This window comes from Scylla paramamosain, chromosome 22, assembly GCF_035594125.1.
Source record: "Scylla paramamosain isolate STU-SP2022 chromosome 22, ASM3559412v1, whole genome shotgun sequence".
Taxonomy (NCBI): Eukaryota; Metazoa; Arthropoda; class Malacostraca; order Decapoda; family Portunidae; genus Scylla; species Scylla paramamosain.
This window is the reverse complement of record NC_087172.1, coordinates 13,692,430-13,714,075: the sequence shown is the minus strand read 5'-3', so window position 1 is coordinate 13,714,075 and position 21,646 is coordinate 13,692,430. Positions and strand designations below refer to the sequence as shown.

The 21,646-nt window shown below is 40.2% G+C and overlaps 1 protein-coding gene across 1 annotated transcript; it reads right to left on the bottom strand.

The window, feature by feature from the left end:
- Positions 1–1,356: 1,356 nt before the first annotated feature.
- Positions 1,357–16,740, bottom strand: LOC135111605 (protein GPR107-like). Its single transcript, XM_064025096.1, has 14 exons — positions 16,581–16,740; positions 14,577–14,687; positions 13,257–13,390; positions 12,161–12,287; positions 11,674–11,716; positions 10,914–11,038; positions 10,258–10,371; positions 9,663–9,793; positions 8,886–9,035; positions 8,491–8,608; positions 8,116–8,246; positions 7,420–7,561; positions 6,714–6,865; positions 1,357–5,077 (listed from the first exon to the last, which is right to left on the bottom strand). The coding sequence occupies exons 1-14, from the start codon at positions 16,677–16,679 to the stop codon at positions 4,927–4,929; spliced, it is 1,728 nt and encodes a 575-aa protein (XP_063881166.1). The 5' UTR covers positions 16,680–16,740; the 3' UTR covers positions 1,357–4,926.
- Positions 16,741–21,646: the final 4,906 nt, after the last annotated feature.

Sequence of the window (21,646 nt, the reverse complement as noted above, 5' to 3'; positions counted from 1 at the left end):
AAAAAATATATATATATATATATACTCGTATATATATATATATATATATATATATATATATATATATATATATATATATATATATATATATATATATATATATATATATTGTTGAATAATCGCAACGGAGAGAGAGAGAGAGAGAGAGAGAGAGAGAGAGAGAGAGAGAGAGAGAGAGAGAGAGAGAGAGAGAGAGAGAGAGAGAGAGAATTACACGTATTTCAGCAGAAGTGAAAGTGTCTGGCATGGGGGCGTACGTTCCTCACTCTTTCTTTCGACCTATATCTACCAAACCTTTCTTTAACACAGCCTGTTCTGGTGTTGTACATAATAGAGAGGCGGCCCACGAATGGTACTTGAGTCTCCCATCTGAAGCTATTGCGCTTTACAATTGTGTCCATGATAATAACAAGTGTTCAGTTAATCAAAAACTCATTCGTCAATAAAATGTCAAAACCTTTTTAGATGTAACTCCCCTCGTGACTTCTGGCACCTGACCAAAAAACATTTACTTTTCTCCTTCATCTTTCCCTCCTTTATTTCAACCTGATGGCGCCACTGCTATCTCATCTATCTCTAAAGCTGAAATCTTTGCTCAAACCTTTGCCTTGGATGACTCAGGGCTTGTTCCTCCCTCTCCTCCACCCTCTGATTACTTCGAGCTATCCATTAGGATCCTTCATGATGATATTTTCCATGCCCTCGCTGACTTTAACCCTCGGAAGGCTTATGGAGCTAATGGCATCCCTCTTATTGTTCTCCGAAATTGAAGTGCAGTCCCTCACGTAACTGAGAACCTCATGACTCATTGCCACGGCGTCTCAAATTAGTCCTGCAATCTTACCTTCCTTTGGAGCAGGTGGAAGGAGAGGACACACCTTCACGGCCACACTCTCACTGAAAAATATGCTCCTCACGCTCTCTCCCCCGCCATTACCTGGTCCCTCATTACTTCCACACAGATGTTCTCGCCATCACAAAATGGCCACGCTACTGACTAACAAATCCCTATGAAAAATATGAATAATTAAATTAGGTCTGCACTAGTCAATACCGCACACTCCACACTTCACCACTGCTGTACTGTGGAACAACAATGAGTTGTGGGGTGAATCAACATTACTGCAAGAGAAAATGTCAAAGTTCTAAAGTTTGATTCACGCTTTCTTTCCTCAGCTCGCAGGACTTACATGGGTGTGATTCAGATGCCATGGTTATTCTTGGTTCAAGCTCAACACTCATGGATGATGTCTCTCAGAACACAGACAACACAGCACTCAAGACATCTCTCCTGAATCATGAAGACTGCACACACCACCACAAATATCATTAACTTTTGGAAAAGAATGGTGTAAAGTAGTTTAGCAGCTTTATTGTGCCTGGTCTTCTATAAGGATGCACAAAATAACAAATTACACATAAGCACTAACTCAAGATCCCGTCAATAAATTCCACTGAACATGCATCCACCAATTCCAGTAAATCTTTGCACTGTAATGTCTCTGAGTCACTTGTAACTATAATGATATTCTTCCTTTCCTCAGATATGCTTTGCAGTTAAGCCCTGTTCTCTCAGAATGCCTGTGCATCTACCCACTAGCTACATGCCTTCAAACATCTCACTGAATGTGGATGTAAGACGAGTCCTAAATGTGTTTAGGTACACAAAATGCATTAGTATTAATTCATTATTATGAAAATAGAACTTTGAATGTTAGTTCTTCCAGCAAACACTAATATATGCTAAATATATATAATGAAGCAGAAGTACTGCATACCCCACTGTTCAAAACTATATCACCACACACACTATACATAGTCTAAAGTAAAGATACAAGCAAGTATCCATTCCCATATGTATTGACAGAGATTTGGTACCACAACTTCTGAGATGACTGCTGATTTATGTGGACAACATTTTGTAGTCATCTTATTTTAGCAATAAACTTGGTCAAAAGTGAACAATTATGAATATACATAATGATTAATGTCAAAAGCAGCAAACAGCAAAAGTAGTACACTTATAAAACTCATAGTCTATCGCTGGCAAATGCGTAATGACCACGAGTCACGGTTATTAGTCATTCAGCATCAGGACCAGCCTTTCCTGAAAGCCACAGAACCTCAAAAGGCAGTGGCCATAATGATGAGACACGTGATGTTTAACAGACAGAAAAGGAGTTTACATCTAAATCAGCTGAGCTTTAGACTTGTCGTAGCTTGTGGCCACAACATCCACTGGCTTGTCTTCTGCCAGTCTGTGGATGACTCACACAGGTGGCAACCTGGCATCAAATGCTCTGACTCAAGAGTGCATCTTCTGCTGCTGCTGCTGCTGCTTACTGACACCAATGAATAGTTAAAGAATATAGCGTATAACTGATGCTTAATTATTTTGGTTGATACACTGTGGAGAAAGTGAGCATTGTATTAGTCCTGCAATGTGACATGGTTAATGCAGTGTGTCACTTCACAATTAGACATTCCATCAGACACTGGTTGCACAACTCTGTATGAAGGTGTCACCACACCTCACGATAAAACCAATCCCCAAGTCTAGACTCTGGATAGTTTTTAGTTGAAACAGAAATATTGGTTCATGAAACACCGCAGCATAAAACCCACATTCCCCTGCAAATGAAGACTGTTACTTAGTACTTTCATACTGTACTATATTTATCTGTAGCTGTTTGAATAAAACATCAATAAATGTTACAATAAAAAAGAAATCCTAACACCATGATATCCTTTGGGGCTATTTTTCCTCAAGACTATATATAACAGTGCCATAAGGCAGTACAAAATAGAGCAGTCAAACTAAATCAAACTAAATATCTGTACACATGCACAATTGTACATTACAGTAATTCTATGTAACAATTTGGCTTCAATCCTAGTATTGAGGAAGGGCCATTTGACGGCCAAAGAGCACACCAGTCGTGGTGCTCTGATGTTGGTGTGTGTGAGGAAGTGAGTGACCTCAATGACTGTGAAGTGACACTGACAAGATGGCACTGCTGGGGTTGATAACATGCTTCAGGTGTGCACGTACTGTACATACATTCAATTATGGACAGATGGGCAAGAATTGAAGAGTTCTAAGATTACAGGCAATAAAATTATAAGAAAAGACTGCTTGTAACACTATGTATGTACCAGGCTGGCATTCCACTTTGTGGGAAATAACCAAGACATGGCATATACATGAGGATTCAGGGAGAAACTATCATGATAAATGAATGCTTGAAACCATGTTAACTATCAGACTAGACTACAGCAGAAAAGCTGTGGTAAGACCATTATACATACAATAATTTAACTACTTATACAGGAGTAACTATTAAATATATTAACTCTTACATTCAGGTAAATATTTTACACCTCAGCAAAAAACACAAGGACAAAGCATCAACTCATACACATTTTACCACTGAAAGTTCATAACTAAAATTTTACAGCTACTCTGTATATCAGTGTTGCAGGTGTACAACACATCTGGTGGCTTGACTACACACTATAGACCCTCACTGCCTCACTCAGGGTTAAAGCTTCCACACACACACACACACACACACACACACACACACACACACACACACACACACACACACCATCCTTATATTCACACTCAAGTGAAAACATTCAACTACTTATTCACAAAAAGAATCAAACCATCCTGGTTCAGAATATGAATAAGGAATGTACCTTCACCATAAATCCAGTTTCAACCACAAGTGTTTAGTTAATTTAAATTACTGTCTGCACCGAGGATGCTATCTTTCAGAATGTACGCATGATTTTAATTGCATCATTGCCCATAACTGTCCAAAAACTCTGTTCTTCCCAGTATGAACACATGATCTTTAGCTGGCCACACTGCTCTCCACTCCCATACTTTGAGGTGGTGCAGCAGGTAGCTTGTAAACATAAATGCAAGGGTACTGCCCTTCAGAATGTATTAAGCTCCTTTACAACCCACAGGCAAAACTCTGCAGGTATCCTAAAGTGCATCAGGAGGGAGGCTGCCAGACTTCATTAATGTGTCCTTTGTTGACATTATTACCATTCTATTAAATCTACTTGAGACAAGAATGTGGGAAAGGAAAAAAGGTGGAAGGAGAGAGAGAGAGAGAGAGAGAGAGAGAGAGAGAGAGAGGAGAGAGAGAGAGAGAGAGAGAGAGAGAGAGAGAGAGAGAGAGAGAGAGAGAGAGAGAGAGAGAGAGAGAGAGAGAGAGAGAGAGAGAGAGAGAGAGAGAGAGAGAGAGAGAGAGAGAGAGAGAGAGAGAGAGAGAGAGAGAGAGAGAGAGAGAGAGAGAGAGAGAGAGAGAGAGCAACCACATAAAGGTTCTTTCCTCCTTTTCAAGTGTACCATGCAGAGAGTGGAAGGCAGGAGCTTCATGAATCAGCATCAATGTGTTATGAAAATAAATATAAAGCAAGTTTTGAGAAGACTTCATATATTACATGGCCTCTCCCACATACATAATTATTGATGGACATCAATGGACACCCACAACTTGTAAATGAAGAATGTGTAAAAAGGTATTCTATCTAATGACATTATAATATTATTGTCATGCAGCACAGAACAGTCTGGCATCATAATTTTTTCTTTTGTCTTATCTCTATTAGTGATAAAAGCCTGCACCTGTACAACTGTATACGGAGTACAAGGTGTTTTGGTTTGAGGTAAGCATGACAGGAAGTGAAATATATGAAATGTCAAAAGAAGTAAAACATGTACTAAATGAAAGTTATAGTTCTGTCATTGCTTGCTGAGTGAGTGTGTGTGCATCACTTAACATGCAGTGATCAGTGACTGCCGGTTTGCTAGACATGGTGGTTGCCTGTCTGGCTGAGGAGGCATTGGCTGGTCTACACTCCCGGCCTGCAGAGGACTAAAGAACCTCTGCCGTGAACTTAATTTCAGTCGAAGGCATGGGAAGATTCCTGAGTGTCCAGCAGGTTCACCTCCTCATCATCTTCAAAGACCTCCACCTCCACACTGTCTTTGCTCTGCCTCTTGGTGTGCTGGTTCACCTGTGTGATCCCCTCGGTAAGACCTGTGGTGGTCAGTCTGTGGGAGAACACAATGTGTCAATGCATCCTGCCTTCTTCTCCTTGCCTCTTCACTCACTGGCAAGGATAATGAATAACTGTGATATAAGCTTTTTTGTTCTTCATTAATGTCCTCAACAAGTTTTCAGAGCCTTTCAGATCAGTTCATTCTGTCTTAGCTGGTCTTGCTCTACCAAGACTAACTGGCCATGATTACCATGAGAACTGTAGTGGTAAATATTAAATGGAATCCTGGTATAACTATATCAAGTAGAGCAGAAACTTTTGCTCAGAAGAATTTTTCAACCAAAACTTAATTAATTGGAAAATGGAAAGTTAAACTACCTGAAACTTCACCAAGTCTTCCACAACAAGGATACTCAACAAAATGAAAATAACAAAATTCTATGATAAAAAGATGCCCCTGGAGAGTCCTTTCAAACAATGCACAGGATGTAACCTGAATAATTCTCAGAACTGAAGGAAAATGCTACTTTGCAAAAAAAAAAATAAGAAAGTGAATAAAAATGCAAATAAATAAATAGATAAATAAATAAAATAATAAATGCATACTACTCCTAATAATAAAAAAAATAAATGACCACACTTTGTGACTGATACAGACATACAGAAATATAAACACTGATAAACTTGCACTCAGTCAGCACAGAAGTCCCCCTAGTGCACACCAGCAGCAAAGGGAGCAGTACATGCAAGCCAGGTGATCTCTGCCCCTCACTAAACAACACAGCATCCCAGCCTCACCGAGCCACCAGGCAAAGAGCACCACAGACACACAAATGCACACACAGTCATGATATGTACACAGATACGCAGCATCACAAATAACAAAAGTGAAAAACATTAAAGTGCCTCTTCAACAAAAGCAAAACAGGAAAAGAACCAACATATAAAAGGACATATTAATTATTCAGTGTACATGATAGTTACATTACCAGATAATACAAATAATCAAAATCATAATAAAGTCTTTCATTGTGATATGCAACATTTCACAGCATTATAGAACAATGAAAAGAGTTTTTACAAATAAGCATCTACAAGAAAGAAGAGAATAACAAAGAATAGATTTTGCAATTTCTAGCCAGTACAATGTCTGGAAGTGGCAGCAGAACAAGTAAAGACGCATTACAGAGGTTATTGATCAATAAAGATGTGTCAAACAGGACTGAAAGGGTTAAACAATCAAGCACATCACCATTGGGAGTGTAAGGAAACAAGCTGGCAGTGATGGACAGCCAGCCAAGCAAGCAGGACAACCACATCACCAGGCATAATAGGAACACAAGCAGGCACTTCTCAACACAGATGCACTTAAGGAATGACATAGGAACTTGAGAAAAATAAATAAATAAAACAAATATCTATCTAATACTACAGTGTATCTGTTGTAATAAGAACTTGCCTTGTCCAACACATAAAAGATGGCATCCATGAAAAGAAGAAAGTAAAACAAAACAATGATTCAATACATGACTAACAAACTCAAAACATGCAATTTGGTGTGCATGAAAACCAGAAAATTCACTTACTACAAAATTATACAAGACAGAATAAGAGAGAGAGAAAGAGAGAGAGAGAGAACCACATACAGCAAGAAAACGAGGGTAACTTTGGGGGTCACGGCTACTCACACTTCCTCAACCTCCTTGTCCTCATCATACACACGGAAGTAAGGGTTGTTGGTGGCCGGCCTGAACTTGTAGCCTGTCATGACAAAGAACACGTAGGTGGCCATCTCACGGAACATTGCATCCAGCCACTCATACTGGAAGGGCACCGTGATCTGGCAGGAGGAGACGGACGAAAGTTGAGTGGGTGTGGGTAAATGAAGGCGAGTATTTTGTGTGAGTGTAGGAAGAAATAAAGGACAAGTGGATGGAGGATGTGGATATATGGATAAGAAGATGCATAAGAGGAAGATGTAGTAGACAAATTTAATGACAGGAATGATAGTGGAAATAAAGAGGCATTTTTATACTGGGACTGGTCCATGTAGGCCTGATGGCTTCTTGCAGCTTCTCTTATTTTCTCATAATGATGAGAATGGAAAGAAGACTGAATAGAGGGAAGATGATGAGTCAAATGGATACAGATGAGGCACATGCATAATGGGAGGATGAGAATATTTCATTGGAGTGGAGAGGAGAGGATGAGTGGAGCAATGATGTGGAAGACTGAATGAGAGAGTAAAAAGGAGAAGGATGTAGAGATCTCAAAAAAAAAAAAAAAAAAAAAAAAAAAAAAAAAAATTGTAATGCCAATTTTGTTTCTGTTTTCTATTTAGTAAATAGAGGTTAAATGGTAGTTCATCTCATTTAGATGTAAACAGACTCTCACCCTAAGGAGGTAGACAATGATGCGGGTGAAGTAGATGTAGCAGACAATCATGATGTAGAAATGGCGGAAGAGCTTCAGCTTCCTCAGATTCACTGCAGCCTTGCCATCGGTTTGTGATGCCTCCTGCAGGTGTCGAATTGACCTGTCGGAACACACATACACTCAGGTGCAAATATTCATAAGGAAGTCACAAATTCAAAGCTTGGGTGATGATGTGTGGGCATAATGGAGATAGGAACAGAATTAACACACACACACACACACACACACACACACACACACACACACACACACACACACACACACACACACACACACACACACACACACCTGCTGATACTCCTCAAAGCAGCAATGGGTCAATGTGTGTCAAATGTGGTTTTGCCTCCACTCGTCACTTGACAGGCTGAGGCTCATACTGTGTTTCTGTGGGTGTTCACCAATGAGCAAGCAGTTACTGTTATGCTTAAGTAAAAGGCTGGACAGTGTGACGCATGAAACAGATCACACTATAAATGTATGAACTCCAAAGTGTGAATTACACACACTCACCTTGTCTTGCATCTACAAACTCTTCCTGAGAATAAATAAAACCCAACTTATCCTCCCCTAAGCAAAACATGTTGCCATTCTTTCAGTCTTTGAGGCAGACAGCTTTGATAGAGGCATGTGTTTAGGCCTGACAGGTGGACTTACCACACCACTGGCAGCAGGATGGCGCCACAACACAGGAAGTCGATAACAATGAGACGCTGGAACCACACGGCATGCTCCTCATTGGACTCCTCCGTCTCCTCCACAATGATGGTGGCCACATTGGCAATGATCTGAAGGAATGCATCATGCATCACATCACTTACAGAAATTCTCAATTTGTCTTTATAACATCATGGAGACATAAATTTTGTTCTTGTTCAAAGACTTTACATCTTCTACATATAAAGAAAAAGAGAGCAAGAAAATTCGTAATTAATTAACTTATCCATGACATAATATACCAGCCTCTGAATATAAGAAATACACACATGGCTTCCAAATACAAGTAACAGAGGACAGCTCCCCAAGCATTACCTGGAGAGGAATGATGATGATGAAGATCTTCCTCTCTTTACTGGACAACACATGCTTGATGAAGGCCCAGCCAGAGCCGATCAGAGCCAGCACAGTGAACAGCAAGGCACCCTTCAGCCTGCAGGAACACCACACAGATAAAATGTTATTGAGGGAGGGAGGAGAGAGCATAGCATTTCTCCTTCTTATCCCTAATACAACCCCACCACTATGTACAAAGGGAAAAAGATGCATGATTTTTTATATAAAAGATTCAAAAGCACAGAGAGATAAGACAATACAATTCTGATGGTGGAAAGCAAAAACCACTGAGCATAGCAATTCACATAAATGTACTCCAGACCTTCACACAACAGACTGCTGGAGCTACAAGTAAATACTGGCCATGGACTCACAAATGCATGATATAGTACATGACAGCCCAAGCCTCCATGTGGACACCGCGAGTCTGTATCATGTGGTAGTTGACTCCATGGAACAGGAGGCTGAAGGACTTGATCACCACCAACACCCCCATCAGGTAGTGGATCTTGAACACCGGGTCCCTGGAGGTACAGGAAAAGGTTTGCTAGGAAAGGGTTTGCTGTGTCACTGATCTCCTGAGTCGGATACAGATTATGTTGGTGTCTCAAGACGGACTGCGGTGGGATCAATGCTTGGGACTGAGAGAAGGAATATGCAAAAGAAAATGAAAGAGAGAGAGAGAGAGAGAGAGAGAGAGAGAGAGAGAGAGAGAGAGAGAGAGAGAGAGAGAGAGAGAGAGAGAGAGAGAGAGAGAGAGAGAGAGAGAGAGAGAGAGAGAGAGAGAGAGAGAGAGAGAGAGAGAGAGAGAGAGAGAGAGAGAGAGAGAGAGAGAGAGAGAGAGAGAGAGTGCAATGTGTTAAGGATGAAATGTATGGACATGTGCAAATGAATGCTTCTCTGCCATACTAACTGCATAATGGAGCTCCTGAGAACAGACATCACCTTACATTTAGATCTATTACAATAGTCTTCTAGTCTTTGAGTTTTGATTGCATTACACCAAATGACAATAAGATTAATCTTGCCACAAGAAATGCTGATCAAAAGTTAAAAGTCAGTAGTATTATCCAAAATCAATTTACTCACTACTGCCGAGCTCAAAAGCAATGGAAAATACATGGCATATCTCCTGAAGAGCGACACCTTACCTGCTTTTCTTGAGGAGGAAGAACCAGAAGCATGCCGAGAGGAAGAACAGGAGAGCCATCATGAAGTAGAGGGCTGGCAGAGGCATCTCCCCGGCAGACAGGTAGTTGTCATCAGGGTTCTTCTCCTCAATCTGGTTTCAAGGAAGGAAGGGATATTGTAGTCAGTGCTGTGGATTTTCCTTTCTTTTTAGTGTGTGATCCTCCTGATGATTATTCCAACACCAAGATGAGATGCATCTCAGCTACCACCCATTTAAAGATGCCAGCCTAATGCACAAACAGATCTTTCTAACATTGATATTTTTTGCTCATCCACATTCGAGGTTTGTCCATTAAATCTTAAACTATGTCAACCCCCCACCCTCTCTCTCTCTCTCTCTCTCTCTCTCTCTCTCTCTCTCTCTCACAGTTTTCTGCCTTCATTTTATTAATTTTACTATTACAATGCCATTTTTAAGTCCTGCTACCCTTAAAAATCACAAGCATTGCTGACTTTTCCCTCTTTTAGAGTTTGGATGGTGACTCTCCAAAGGAAGCCATGACATGAAGGTTTGTAATGCCACACTCTCATGTCCCAAGCAGCTCTGCGCCTCACCTCCAGGAACATGTCAATGGCAGAGGGTGTTGGACTGGGGCCATAGTTCATGCAGTTATGGAAGTGCAGGTTGTACAGTCCTTCCTCCTTCTCCAAAGCTACATACACCACAAACTGGAAGAAGAATCACCATCTTTTACTAAACCTGACTGCTCTCTCAACTGAGGTATTCAAACATTCCACATAATCAAGACATCACTGTTTATATCAAGACCAAAATACTGAAAAGAATGCCACTACAAGCTGCAGAAAAGATCTTACCACATCTAGCAAATTTGATATAATTGTTATAGTATCTGAGTCATATTATCTTTTAAAGTAGAAAAGAAGTAAAGTTCATATACATTATCATTTCTACAGCTGAAATGGTACAAGCAATATAAATGTATACAAAAGTGAATCTTGAAAGGAGAATTCTAGTACCTAAGACAAAAAAGTTAGAAAGACTCACCTCAAGTCTTTCACTCACCCCTGAAGACAAATTCAATTCATGCAAAGCTTCTCAATCAAAACATACCTCAACTTGCTTACAGACAAAATTAAAAGGAGGTCTCAAGATCTACAGAAGAGTGAACTGAGAAATATACTGTAAGTAGTTCCCCTGGTGAATTTTTCCCACAACCACTCCACTGACAAGATAGAGAGAGGATTTCCACCTTGAAGCTGTAGTAGTCTCCATCCTTGGTCATATTGATCTTCACTTCATTGCACTTCTGGTTGAACAAGTCTCCTGAAGGGCCTCTCATGGTGGCAGTGGTGGTGGTGATAGAGGTGCCATCAACTGTGTGGGGAACATTGCTACATGTGAGGAAAATAAGAGGCCACTGTGTGTATATGCATGTTTCTATGTGTGGATGAAAAGTTTATCTGAATGTAAAAAGATATGCAATCAATATTAAGTTTGAACACAGTATTGCTTATCCTATCCATGACGACTTTGCTTGTCACTCTTGTTATATCCCCCGTACCATTTGAAGACCTCTATCTGATCCCCTTCTAACTTGCACTTCTCTACGAAATGTAAATTTTAAAAGCTCCAATCTCTATTGTAAAGGATACTTTTCATCATTCACGTCTTTTTTGTTATTCTCCTTTGTACTCCTTTGTGTATGCCTATATCCTTCCGGAACTGCATAACATAACAGCTGAGGTGTGACCAGTGTTGTAGAATAAACATTTAGCTACTAGGCATTACACCTTATAATATGACAAGTACAAATAATGCAATGTCTCCAATTTAGTCATGTAACATTTTCACTGCAAATCGAGGTTAAATTCTTAGTGCAAACTGATGTTCAAAATAGCAACTTACATCATGCCTTCACCCATGGGAAGTAAAATAAAAGGTAAACTAGTACTCTAGGTCACAGACTATGTGCAATGCTGAGTGAAGGTTGACTAACAGTGTAAGCTTACCTTGAGTGTTGTTGTTACTCACGTCCCTCCTGTGCCGCTCCACCTGCATTACCACATGAAAAGTGAAAGGAAAGCCAGCATTAATTACTACATAAATTGAAGGAGTTTCTATCAATCATGCCCTTAGATTTTTAGATCCTTTTCCAAGACTTCATTTAATGTCTTCTTTGGCATAACTCCTAGCACTCCCACATTCAGCACTCTTCATCCACTCATGTAATCCTTTCCACGAGGCCACACCAACACAATGTACCTTCACCCCTGCACCAGAGCACACTATTCCTCACCTGCTGGCTCTTCCCTCACACCAACACTGTACATCCATCTCATCAGTCCCTTTTTGTCACAAGGCAATCAGTTCACACCAATAAGCTCCTCAGAGGGTTTATACCAGGTAAATGTAAATAATGTCCAGGCTGGGAAACTTAGAGATAACATGGTGTGAGGCAGACCACCACTACCACACACAACACACTTCCATTATTACCTTCTTGTTGAAGAGGTATTTGTCATTGAACTTGGCCAGCTCCTCCACCTTCTGTATTTCCCAAAGTTTCGCTGTGTCGTTGAACACGTGCAACTGGGCCATGTCATCGCTGCAGTTGAGGTACACCCTGCATCGAGTGGAAAGGTACAGTAAATTTGTGGTGATGAATGTTGGTGAATACATGCCTGGCTGAGTGGAACACTGCTTTTGTTGTACTTTTTGTTTGATTGATTTACTATTTACATTTACATTTACTTGTGCATCTACACAGTCATTGGAAACAGCTTATAAATGCCAAAAAATTGCAGAACTAATATTTGTGACTAATTTGTGTGAATACGTTTGCTATATGAACCAGTCATATCTTGCAAATTATACAGCAGGCTGCAGCAATTTTTGAAAATCTGGAAGGTTACTGCCTTGATGGAGAGAGAGAGAGAGAGAGAGAGAGAGAGAGAGAGAGAGAGAGAGAGAGAGAGAGAGAGAGAGAGAGAGAGAGAGAGAGAGAGAGAGAGAGAGAGAGAGAGAGAGAGAGAGAGAGAGAGAGAGAGAGAGAGAGAGAGAAGCCAAGTTCATCCTTCCTTCTGGTCCCCATGTGTGTTAAAATGTTGGTGCAACACTTGGGAGAGGGAGCAGTTCAGGTTATTACTTTTTTAGGATTATGGCATCATGGCATGGACTGAATAGTGACAAGATATATGCCTACATGCCAAGTTATCCACCTTTGATAGTGAGATGTTATCAATCACGTCTGAGGAAGATTCAGTAATTGATAACACCTACATGCAGCTGGTGATAACAGCAGTGGCACCATTAGCACCACCAATCAGCACACTGCGCAGCCTCGCAACACAATATACAAGATTGGTGTCGATAATTTTTCATTATGCTGACCTACTTTTTGTTTCTTTTCTATTTCCATATTATGCACGTTCCTTTTTCCAGCAAATAAAAGACACTTTAAACTCAGGCAGCACTGCAGATGGGTCAAGGCTCAATGGCCAGCAGTCTGCAGGTCAATGAATGTGTGGCAGCCAATAATGCTTTGTTGAAATGCTGCAAGAAAGCTTTGTCTACTTTTCAGAAGCAAACTTACTGCTTGTTTTTCAGGTCAAATATGAAGAAGACGTGCTGCACCAGCTGGTCGTTGGGCTGCAGGTTGAGCAGTCGGCACTTCTCTGGGTGAGGTTCATTGTAAGAGTTGGCAATCTTCTCCAGGATGAATCCAAACTGTGGACCACAAAGATCACCACTGACATTATAATTTCCCTGTTCACCTTCCTCTTCCTCCTCCACCTCCTCCCTCACCACCAACCCTCATACTCAACATATGACCAGTCTTTTCATAAATACACTACAGAGGATATATATATATATATATATATATATATATATATATATATATATATATATATATATATATATATATATATATATATATATATATATATATATATATATATTAGTTACAGCAATCCAGGAGTAACACAAGTGAAAAACAAACTCCAGACCAAAAAAAAATTGTGATTGAATAAGGTTAAAAATAAAAGGACTAATGGCATATTTCAAGGAACATCAAGACATACATATGAAGCTATCTACTCTATATCTCTGTAGATCTCTTTTATCACATTTTTCTGCAAGCAACAATTGAGAGGGCTTTTCTTTAGTTTCTATGTCCTTAGCCAGCCTCCCTTACAGACAGGAAATGATACTAATAATAATATATAAAAGGATATTAATGTCTAAGATTCTAATGACACTGGAAGGCATTATATAACAAATACCACAATAATGATATAGGCAAGTACAGTCCTCCTTCAGTGTTCCAGTAATGTGTCCTCTTTTCTCAAACCTTTACAATTACCTGCATGTACTTCAAAGCCTTCTACAGCCAATATATCAAGTAAAATGCTAAAAAGATAAAGTAATAAAAAAACAAGTCAATACAGCTACCACATACAAAGACCTTCACATATGCATTTCCATTCAGAGGGAGAGTCAGCAAGGACATGATCCAGTGAAGCCATCATAACCAAAAACAATGATCCAGTGAAGCCATCATAACCAAAAACAAACACAGTACTTAAAGAATGTGATTTTTTGTTCAAACATCAAATACACTTAAAATGCCTCACCGAAAGACAATAAGTAACAGTAATATCCGTGAGTTACAGCAATGAAAAGCGACAAGAATGAAAATGATAAACTAGGATAATTGTAAAGCATAAACAACAAGCAAATTTCAGAATACACATCTGGAATTAATCAACTTCATGCAGTAAACCTCCACATTCTCTTTAAGGCACTTCTCAGAGCATGGTTTCCACTTTCATGTTTACTCTACAACCTGATGTTCCACTATAATTTTTACTAAGAGGAAGAGAGAGAAAACCAAGAGGGAAATCTAACACACCTTCTGTTCCGCATCATTGGGGGTCACCCTGAACTTGTGCACGTCAACCACAAGGTGGCCGAGGCGGTAGAAACCAAAGGTGCTGATGGGAAAGTACGGCCGCTTGTCATTCTGAAACAAAACAGCATTTCACTACTTGTGGGACTCTGTATCCTGTTTAATTAGTTGTATTTATTTAAGGTGTATTCTCCAAGTTGTAATTCACACAGGATTTGAGTCAAAGTTTTCTTCTCCCCCTAAGTACATTTTTATCCAACTTTAAAGCTTAAATTTCTGAGCGTTTCATGTACATACCACCTTGCATCACCAATCACCCTAAGTGTCAGTACTTCATAGCTTCTTCAGTCATTATCAGGAACTTGAAATGCACACCAGTCTATTAAACATAAATGCAGAATAGAAAAACTGAATATAAAAATACAATTGTATGCATTTGGTGAGATGAACGACACTAATGATATCTAGATTCTCATGTACTCCTGATGCTTACAATGATGACGCCTACTCAGTGTAATTACTACTTCCCCTTGCTACCTAACACTGACTATGGGGCCACTGCACTCCCTCACCTTCCCTTCAGGATTATTAAAATGACTGTTCAATAACTCATTGATTTAATGGACTCAAGTTTACAGTACTTATGGGTTCAACAGATAACATCAGGAAAGACAATCTGAGGGTAATTAAGTCTGGAGTGTCAATGATGGAAACTTATCTTTATTCAACTTTTTGAGAGGGAGTAGAGCCCTTATGAAATGTATGTGGGCAGATTTATGGATGTGGATGATAGGTGGAAATAGGTGGGTATATTTCATGCAGGACTGCCACGTGTAGGCCTGATGGCTTCTTGCAACCTCCCTTATTCTTATGTTCTTATGTAATGTATGAATATGTGTGTGTGTGTGTGTGTGTGTATGTATGTATGTATGTATGTATGTATGTGTGTATGTATATAGGCATATACATACATGAATATAAATATACAGCAATTTAATGGAGACTTCAGTTGAATGGTACCTCTTGGCATGTGGTACATCCCATGGCTCTTAAAGCTTAGATAGTTGTCTGTTGGTGTAAATGTATGATATTGTGAATTCCATGAAATTTGTGTGAATGTGTAGTGGAGACTCAAACAAAGGATTAAATCTTTTTTTTCTGAAGGTTTGATCCGTCATTATGTCCACCTCCCATATTTATAAACGGATTAATTTCTCACTGCTTTGTAATGGAGAACCTGATTCTTTGTTCAGTCATGATGTGACCTGACCTACGTACAGCCCTGCATTAACTTCTGATGCTGTCCTGTCAGCTTTGTGCCACCACCAATTTAAATCACATCGACCTGTCACCCTTCACACCTGCTTGGTGAATACGGCTGGGGGGGGATAAGGGAGATTAAAAACATTCCACCTACAGTTAAAAGCTTAAATGTCTGGCTGGACTGTTCTCAAAACCTCTTACTGTTCTGTAACCCTGAGTGATGCAAAGACCTCAGTGTGACCTTTGCTAGTATACCAGACTGCGGGCAAAATTAGTGTTGGGTGGTGTGTGTGTGTGTGTGTGTGTGTGTGTGTGTGTGTGTGTGTGTGTGTGTGTGTGTGTGTGTGTGTGTGTGTGTGTGTGTGTGTGTCCCGCCCTGCCACCACTCCCCAAGCCTGATAAGCACTGCCAAGGTGACAAAACACGGAGGTATTGTATGAAACCAGTTGATATCAGTGACGGACCACTTTTTATTTATTTTTTTTTTTTTTACACACACACACACACACACACACACACACACACACACACACACACACAGGGCAGAACCAACGCCTGGTGTTGCATAGGACCCACTGTCACGTCTGACCTGCTCTACGTGTCGCACTGAGTACCACAGGGGAGCACCCACAGCGCCTCCCCGTCCCCCGCAGCCTGCCCCTCAGCACACAACAGGCAGCAGCTGGCACGCCCCGCCCTCACCCTATGCAGCCCGCCATGCCTACGCCCACGTCCCACGCCCACCTTGATCTCCAGCTTGTGCTTCCTGGCGTCCACCACCAGGGCAGCAGCGGCCAATAGGAGGAACAGCGTCAGGGATAACTTCATTCTGTCCTTCTCCATCTTGCTTGTTGTTTTGCTCCACCGGCGGCCATCACAGTGCCGCGTTCACTGCCGCTTCTTCTGAACCAACTTTCTGTATTTCCTCAATCTCCTTATATTTGCAAGAAAAAACAATTTGATAAATGTAGGGATACTTTTTTTTTTTTTTTTCTTTTATTTCTTGAGATAAGCGTGTATGTGAAATATTGTTCGTGTGTCAATGAACGCGTGAGACTGGAAAGTTGATTATTATATATATATTTTTTTTTCCGATGCTGTAATGCGTTAGAATTTTGTTTTAATGAGTTTGGTTTCATTATCCAAAAAGGTGAAGTTAATAGAGATAATGGATACTGAACTATATAGTCTCTCTCTCTCTCTCTCTCTCTCTCTCTCTCTCTCTCTCTCTCTCTCTCTCTCTCTCTCTCTCTCTCTGTGTGTGTGTGTGTGTGTGTGTGTGTGTGTGTGTTTCCTTTTTCATCATCCCTCTTTCCCTCCGTTTTTCTTATTTTCTTTCCCTACCTCTCTATATTATTCTCTTTTCCTCACTCTTTCTATTCTCTTCCCTCTCTCTTTCTACCCTTTGCCTTCTCTCTTATAATATATAGATCTTGAAATGGAAAACTGATATCTTATTCAACTTAACTATTTATCTATCTGAATGTTAGCATTGTGGTGTACTTGCCCCGCACCACCACGTCATAGAGTACAAGTCTGAAAACCGTTTGATATAATGTCTCACACTTTCACTGACTCACCACCCACCATTGCCTTGCCCAGCAGGTCGACGTTAGTGTCTTTCTTAAGTAATATCATACACACACACACACACACACACACACACACACACGCGCATTACCATCTGCCTGTTTTGAAAAGTTTAACACATTTTTTTTTACTCTTGTTCGAAAAGTTTTAGCGCTTTTTGAAGGTGGACCTAGCGCCTTGTGAAAGCCTGAATTGACAACTATGACTAGGAGGCAGACCAAGGCATGCAGACACACACCAGACGAATGGAAAGGTGCAGACGTCATGCGGCCAATACACAAATTAGAAAGTATAACACTAACAGAATGACACTAAAGATGGTGCAGGAATGAGACTGACAAACGAGACGGGGAGGTGACACAGACAGGCGACAAAAATTAGTGAGCAGGTTGAAGGATCGAGGCACGTGTTCTGCAATGAGAGGAAAACACTTGAGTCCCCAGAATGTTGGTGGCACTTCAGGACTACTCATCTTACAATCATTGCAGGCTGATACCAGAAAACAGCAATGATACCCGAAGAGAAGACCAGCATATCAAAACATTATGAACATGAGAATTAAAGCTGCACTGCATAAAGACACTCGTGATGGAACACTAATCCAACAACAATGGTGTGGAAAATGAAGGAACGACACAATTAAGAAGCTGGCACAGATCACCAACATGCAGACAATATTCCAAAGCATTCCCAAGTCGTATTTTTACAAGTAGCCGTCTGTACTGGAAGTTATTGTGGTTTCAAGAGCATTCTCATGATTGAAGTGACAATGTAGGTTCAACAAGACTTCTATATCGTCAGTGGGATAAACACCAATGACAACCTGACTAATAATCTCGGTGGCCGTTGAAAATGGTCCTTCTGACAGCCTAAATCGTTCAAGAAGGCAGACCAAAGAGGGACGGGAAGCGGGCAATATGAATAATAAATAGTCGTAAAGTCCCTTGAGAATTCGTGTTAATCTGTGAAGGGAAGTGAGGCTCCATGTTTACCTTCTGACTGACATGACTTCCCTCAAGTTAATAAAACGTGGTGGTGCAAGCTTACACCACAGTTTTGAAAGACACTTATCCTTCAATTTTCGATGATTCTCTCGACATCTCTTTTGGGACTGGCACCTCACTAGGATTTTTTCCCCCTTTTTTTTATGTTTCCCTTAGCCAGTGACCCTCTTACGTAAAAAAAAAAAAAAAGAAAAGAAAAAAGAAAAAAGAAAAAAAGAAAAAAAACTGCGTAAGCGATGAATTAGTCCTAACAATAATAATGCTGCTAATTAATGCCTGTGGTTTTAAAACTGTTCAGTAAAATCGTCTAGTACCACTGCTTCATCACCACCTGTGGATTATTAGCATGTAGCAGTGAAGTCAAAGAGGGATGAAGTATATTATTCTCCCCAGCTTATCAAATAATTATTTATACCACATCCCGGGAAATCCCAAGGACAAGCTGGCTTCAGTACATCTCTCTCTCTCTCTCTCTCTCTCTCTCTCTCTCTCTCTCTCTCTCTCTCTAAGGGGTAACAGTATGACAAAACGTTGAGTGGCCAGAACAGTTCCAGTACTAACTGCAACGGAAATGTAAACTCTGCTCCTTTGTTCAGCTATGTTTGTTATCTGTCCATCCGTTTGTCTGTCTGTCTGTTAAGCTTTATGTTAGTCTGTTTGACTGTCTCTCTCTCTCTCTCTCTCTCTCTCTCTCTCTCTCTCTCTCTCTCTCTCTCTCTCTCTCTCTCTCTCTCTCTCTCTCTCTCTCTCTCTCTCTCTCAGCGGCAGTGCGTCACAAGCTCTACTGGTGTCTCTATATCACGCATGACTAACATGTCTCGCATCACAAAGCAAATGTCAGTACGACATTCGTTACTTCACTTGAGAAACCCTTGACAATTTCACTGAACAAATCATAAGTACAGCCAATAAAAGGTCCGAACCTCTGTGGCCCTTGAATACAGTACATAAAAACTTAAGAACATAAATAAGTGAAGCTGCAAGAAGCCATCAGGCCTACACGTGGCAATCCCTGTATGAAATATGCCTACTTATTTCCACTTATCATCCCCATCCATAAATCTGTCTAATCTTCATAAATATATCAGTATATTCCTGATGAAACCAAAGCGTTTAAAAATACGGGCCGATCCCCTCTCGAGTCTCTCTCTCGCGGACTGATTACTGCGCGGATGCGATAAAAGCAGGTTTTGATCTGGAGTACCACAGGAAGTTGGTCGTCTTTCCGCGGTCGTGTAGTGGCGGTAGATCCACCAGCTGCCATCAGGCCTGAGCTCGATGCTCATCTCAGTCTTGCGCTCCTTCTTATATTGGTAAACTCTAGAGCTCGCTGCCTGCTTCCGTACTTCCTCCAGCCTTGAAAAAAATTAGATTTAAAAAAAGAGATAAGAAACTGGTTCTCAGATAGAGTGGTAGATGAATGGAACGGACTCAGCAATCAAGTTGTTAGTTCTAAGTCATTAGGGAGCTTTAAGAGAAGATTAGACAAATTTATGGATGGGGATGGTAGGTGGAAACAGGTAGGTATGATTCACACAGGGACTGCCACGTGTAGGCCTGGTGGCTTCTTGCAGCTTCACTTATTTCTTACGTTCTTATGTTCTTATGTTCAATGACTTTAGCTCTTTCAAGACACTTCACAATACACGTAATTTTGGACTTATTTCTTAGACACTTTTCTTAAAGGGATTAGATCATTATTTGTTAATTCTCTTTTTGTTTTATTATTTGTTTTTTTTCTTAGCTTTGTTGCTGAAACTCTTGCATAACAACAATATTAATGAGAATAATGATAATAATAATGATAATAATAATAATAATAATAATAATAATAATAATAATAATAATAATAATCCGTTTGAGAATAAGTTCCCATTCTGCTCTACCACGCACGTCTCTAAGAAATAAGTTTACAAGCTTAATTCTACAGGCTGACCATTCAAGCTGACATGCGTTATGGACTCAAAGCGTAAAAGGAGAGAAAAAAAAAAACTGTTCGCCTAATATAGTTTTCAAGTTCGTCGTTATAATTGTAACGACCTGCTGCTTTGCTTCCCATTGTGGTGATGGCACATGATTGTGTGGTGTGGTGAATGAGATGTGATGTACTGATGTGATTTGCCATGTGGATCGTGTGTGTGTGTGTGTGTGTGTGTGTGTGTGTGGTGTGAGAGAGTGAGCGATGCACGTAGAGACTGTCCCTAGCTGGTGATAGTGTTCAGTACATCGTCACTACTACTACTACTACTACTATTACAACATCACTTACAACGGCAACAACAACGTTACCACTAGTTCACCACTCTTCCTAAATTGGTGATGGTTATTTATATTTAAGGACTGATGGTAAATTAAAGAGGGTTCTTATCATTTGAGACGGCACTAGAAGGTAATTTAAGTGTCAGGAATTAAAATTATAATGGACCATTTGGTGTTGTATCTTGCTATGTTCTTTTACCTATGTTCCTGTATACACATTTTTGTATATTCAATATGTTCATTGTAGTGTATTTACTTTCTTCTGTGTGTCATTTGATAAAGGATTTTGTGGATGATTATTTAAGCTACTGTTGTGATGAATGGAGGTGGGGGGGGTTAAGAGAGACTCCGCCCACGTCAGTTAATGTGGAAAGGGTCAGGTGTCGAGATCTCATTCCCTTGTCCGAGGGTGAAGCGGGCACACAGCGACGGGTGGAGAGCTGAGGGGTGGAGCGGTGGTTGTGCCTACCCATACCCGGAGTGGGTGTTCAATGACATCGAGGAAGACTGGAGGTGACAATAATAACTACTACTACTACTACAACTACTACTGCTATTACTACTACTACTACTGAGTCTTGCCAATATGAAACAGTTCTGTAGCTAAACGCCTGTGCACAGGGAGGATGTGACAACATAATTATAATAAATAGGTTCCCCCCCCCCTGCGTTTATGTGTGTGTGTGTGTGTGTGTGTGTGTGTGTGTGTGTGTGTGTGTGTGTGTGTGTGTGTGTGCAGAATTTCCATTAATACACTTTTCCATTGCACTTTGATGTGCATAAGAGCGTAATAATAATAATAATAATAATAATTAATAATAAACAGGAATAACTAATAATAGCAACAATAACTACTACTACTACCACTACTACTACTACTACTACTACTACTACTACTACTACTACTACTACTATTACTACTACTAATAATAATAATAATAAAAATAACACTACTAC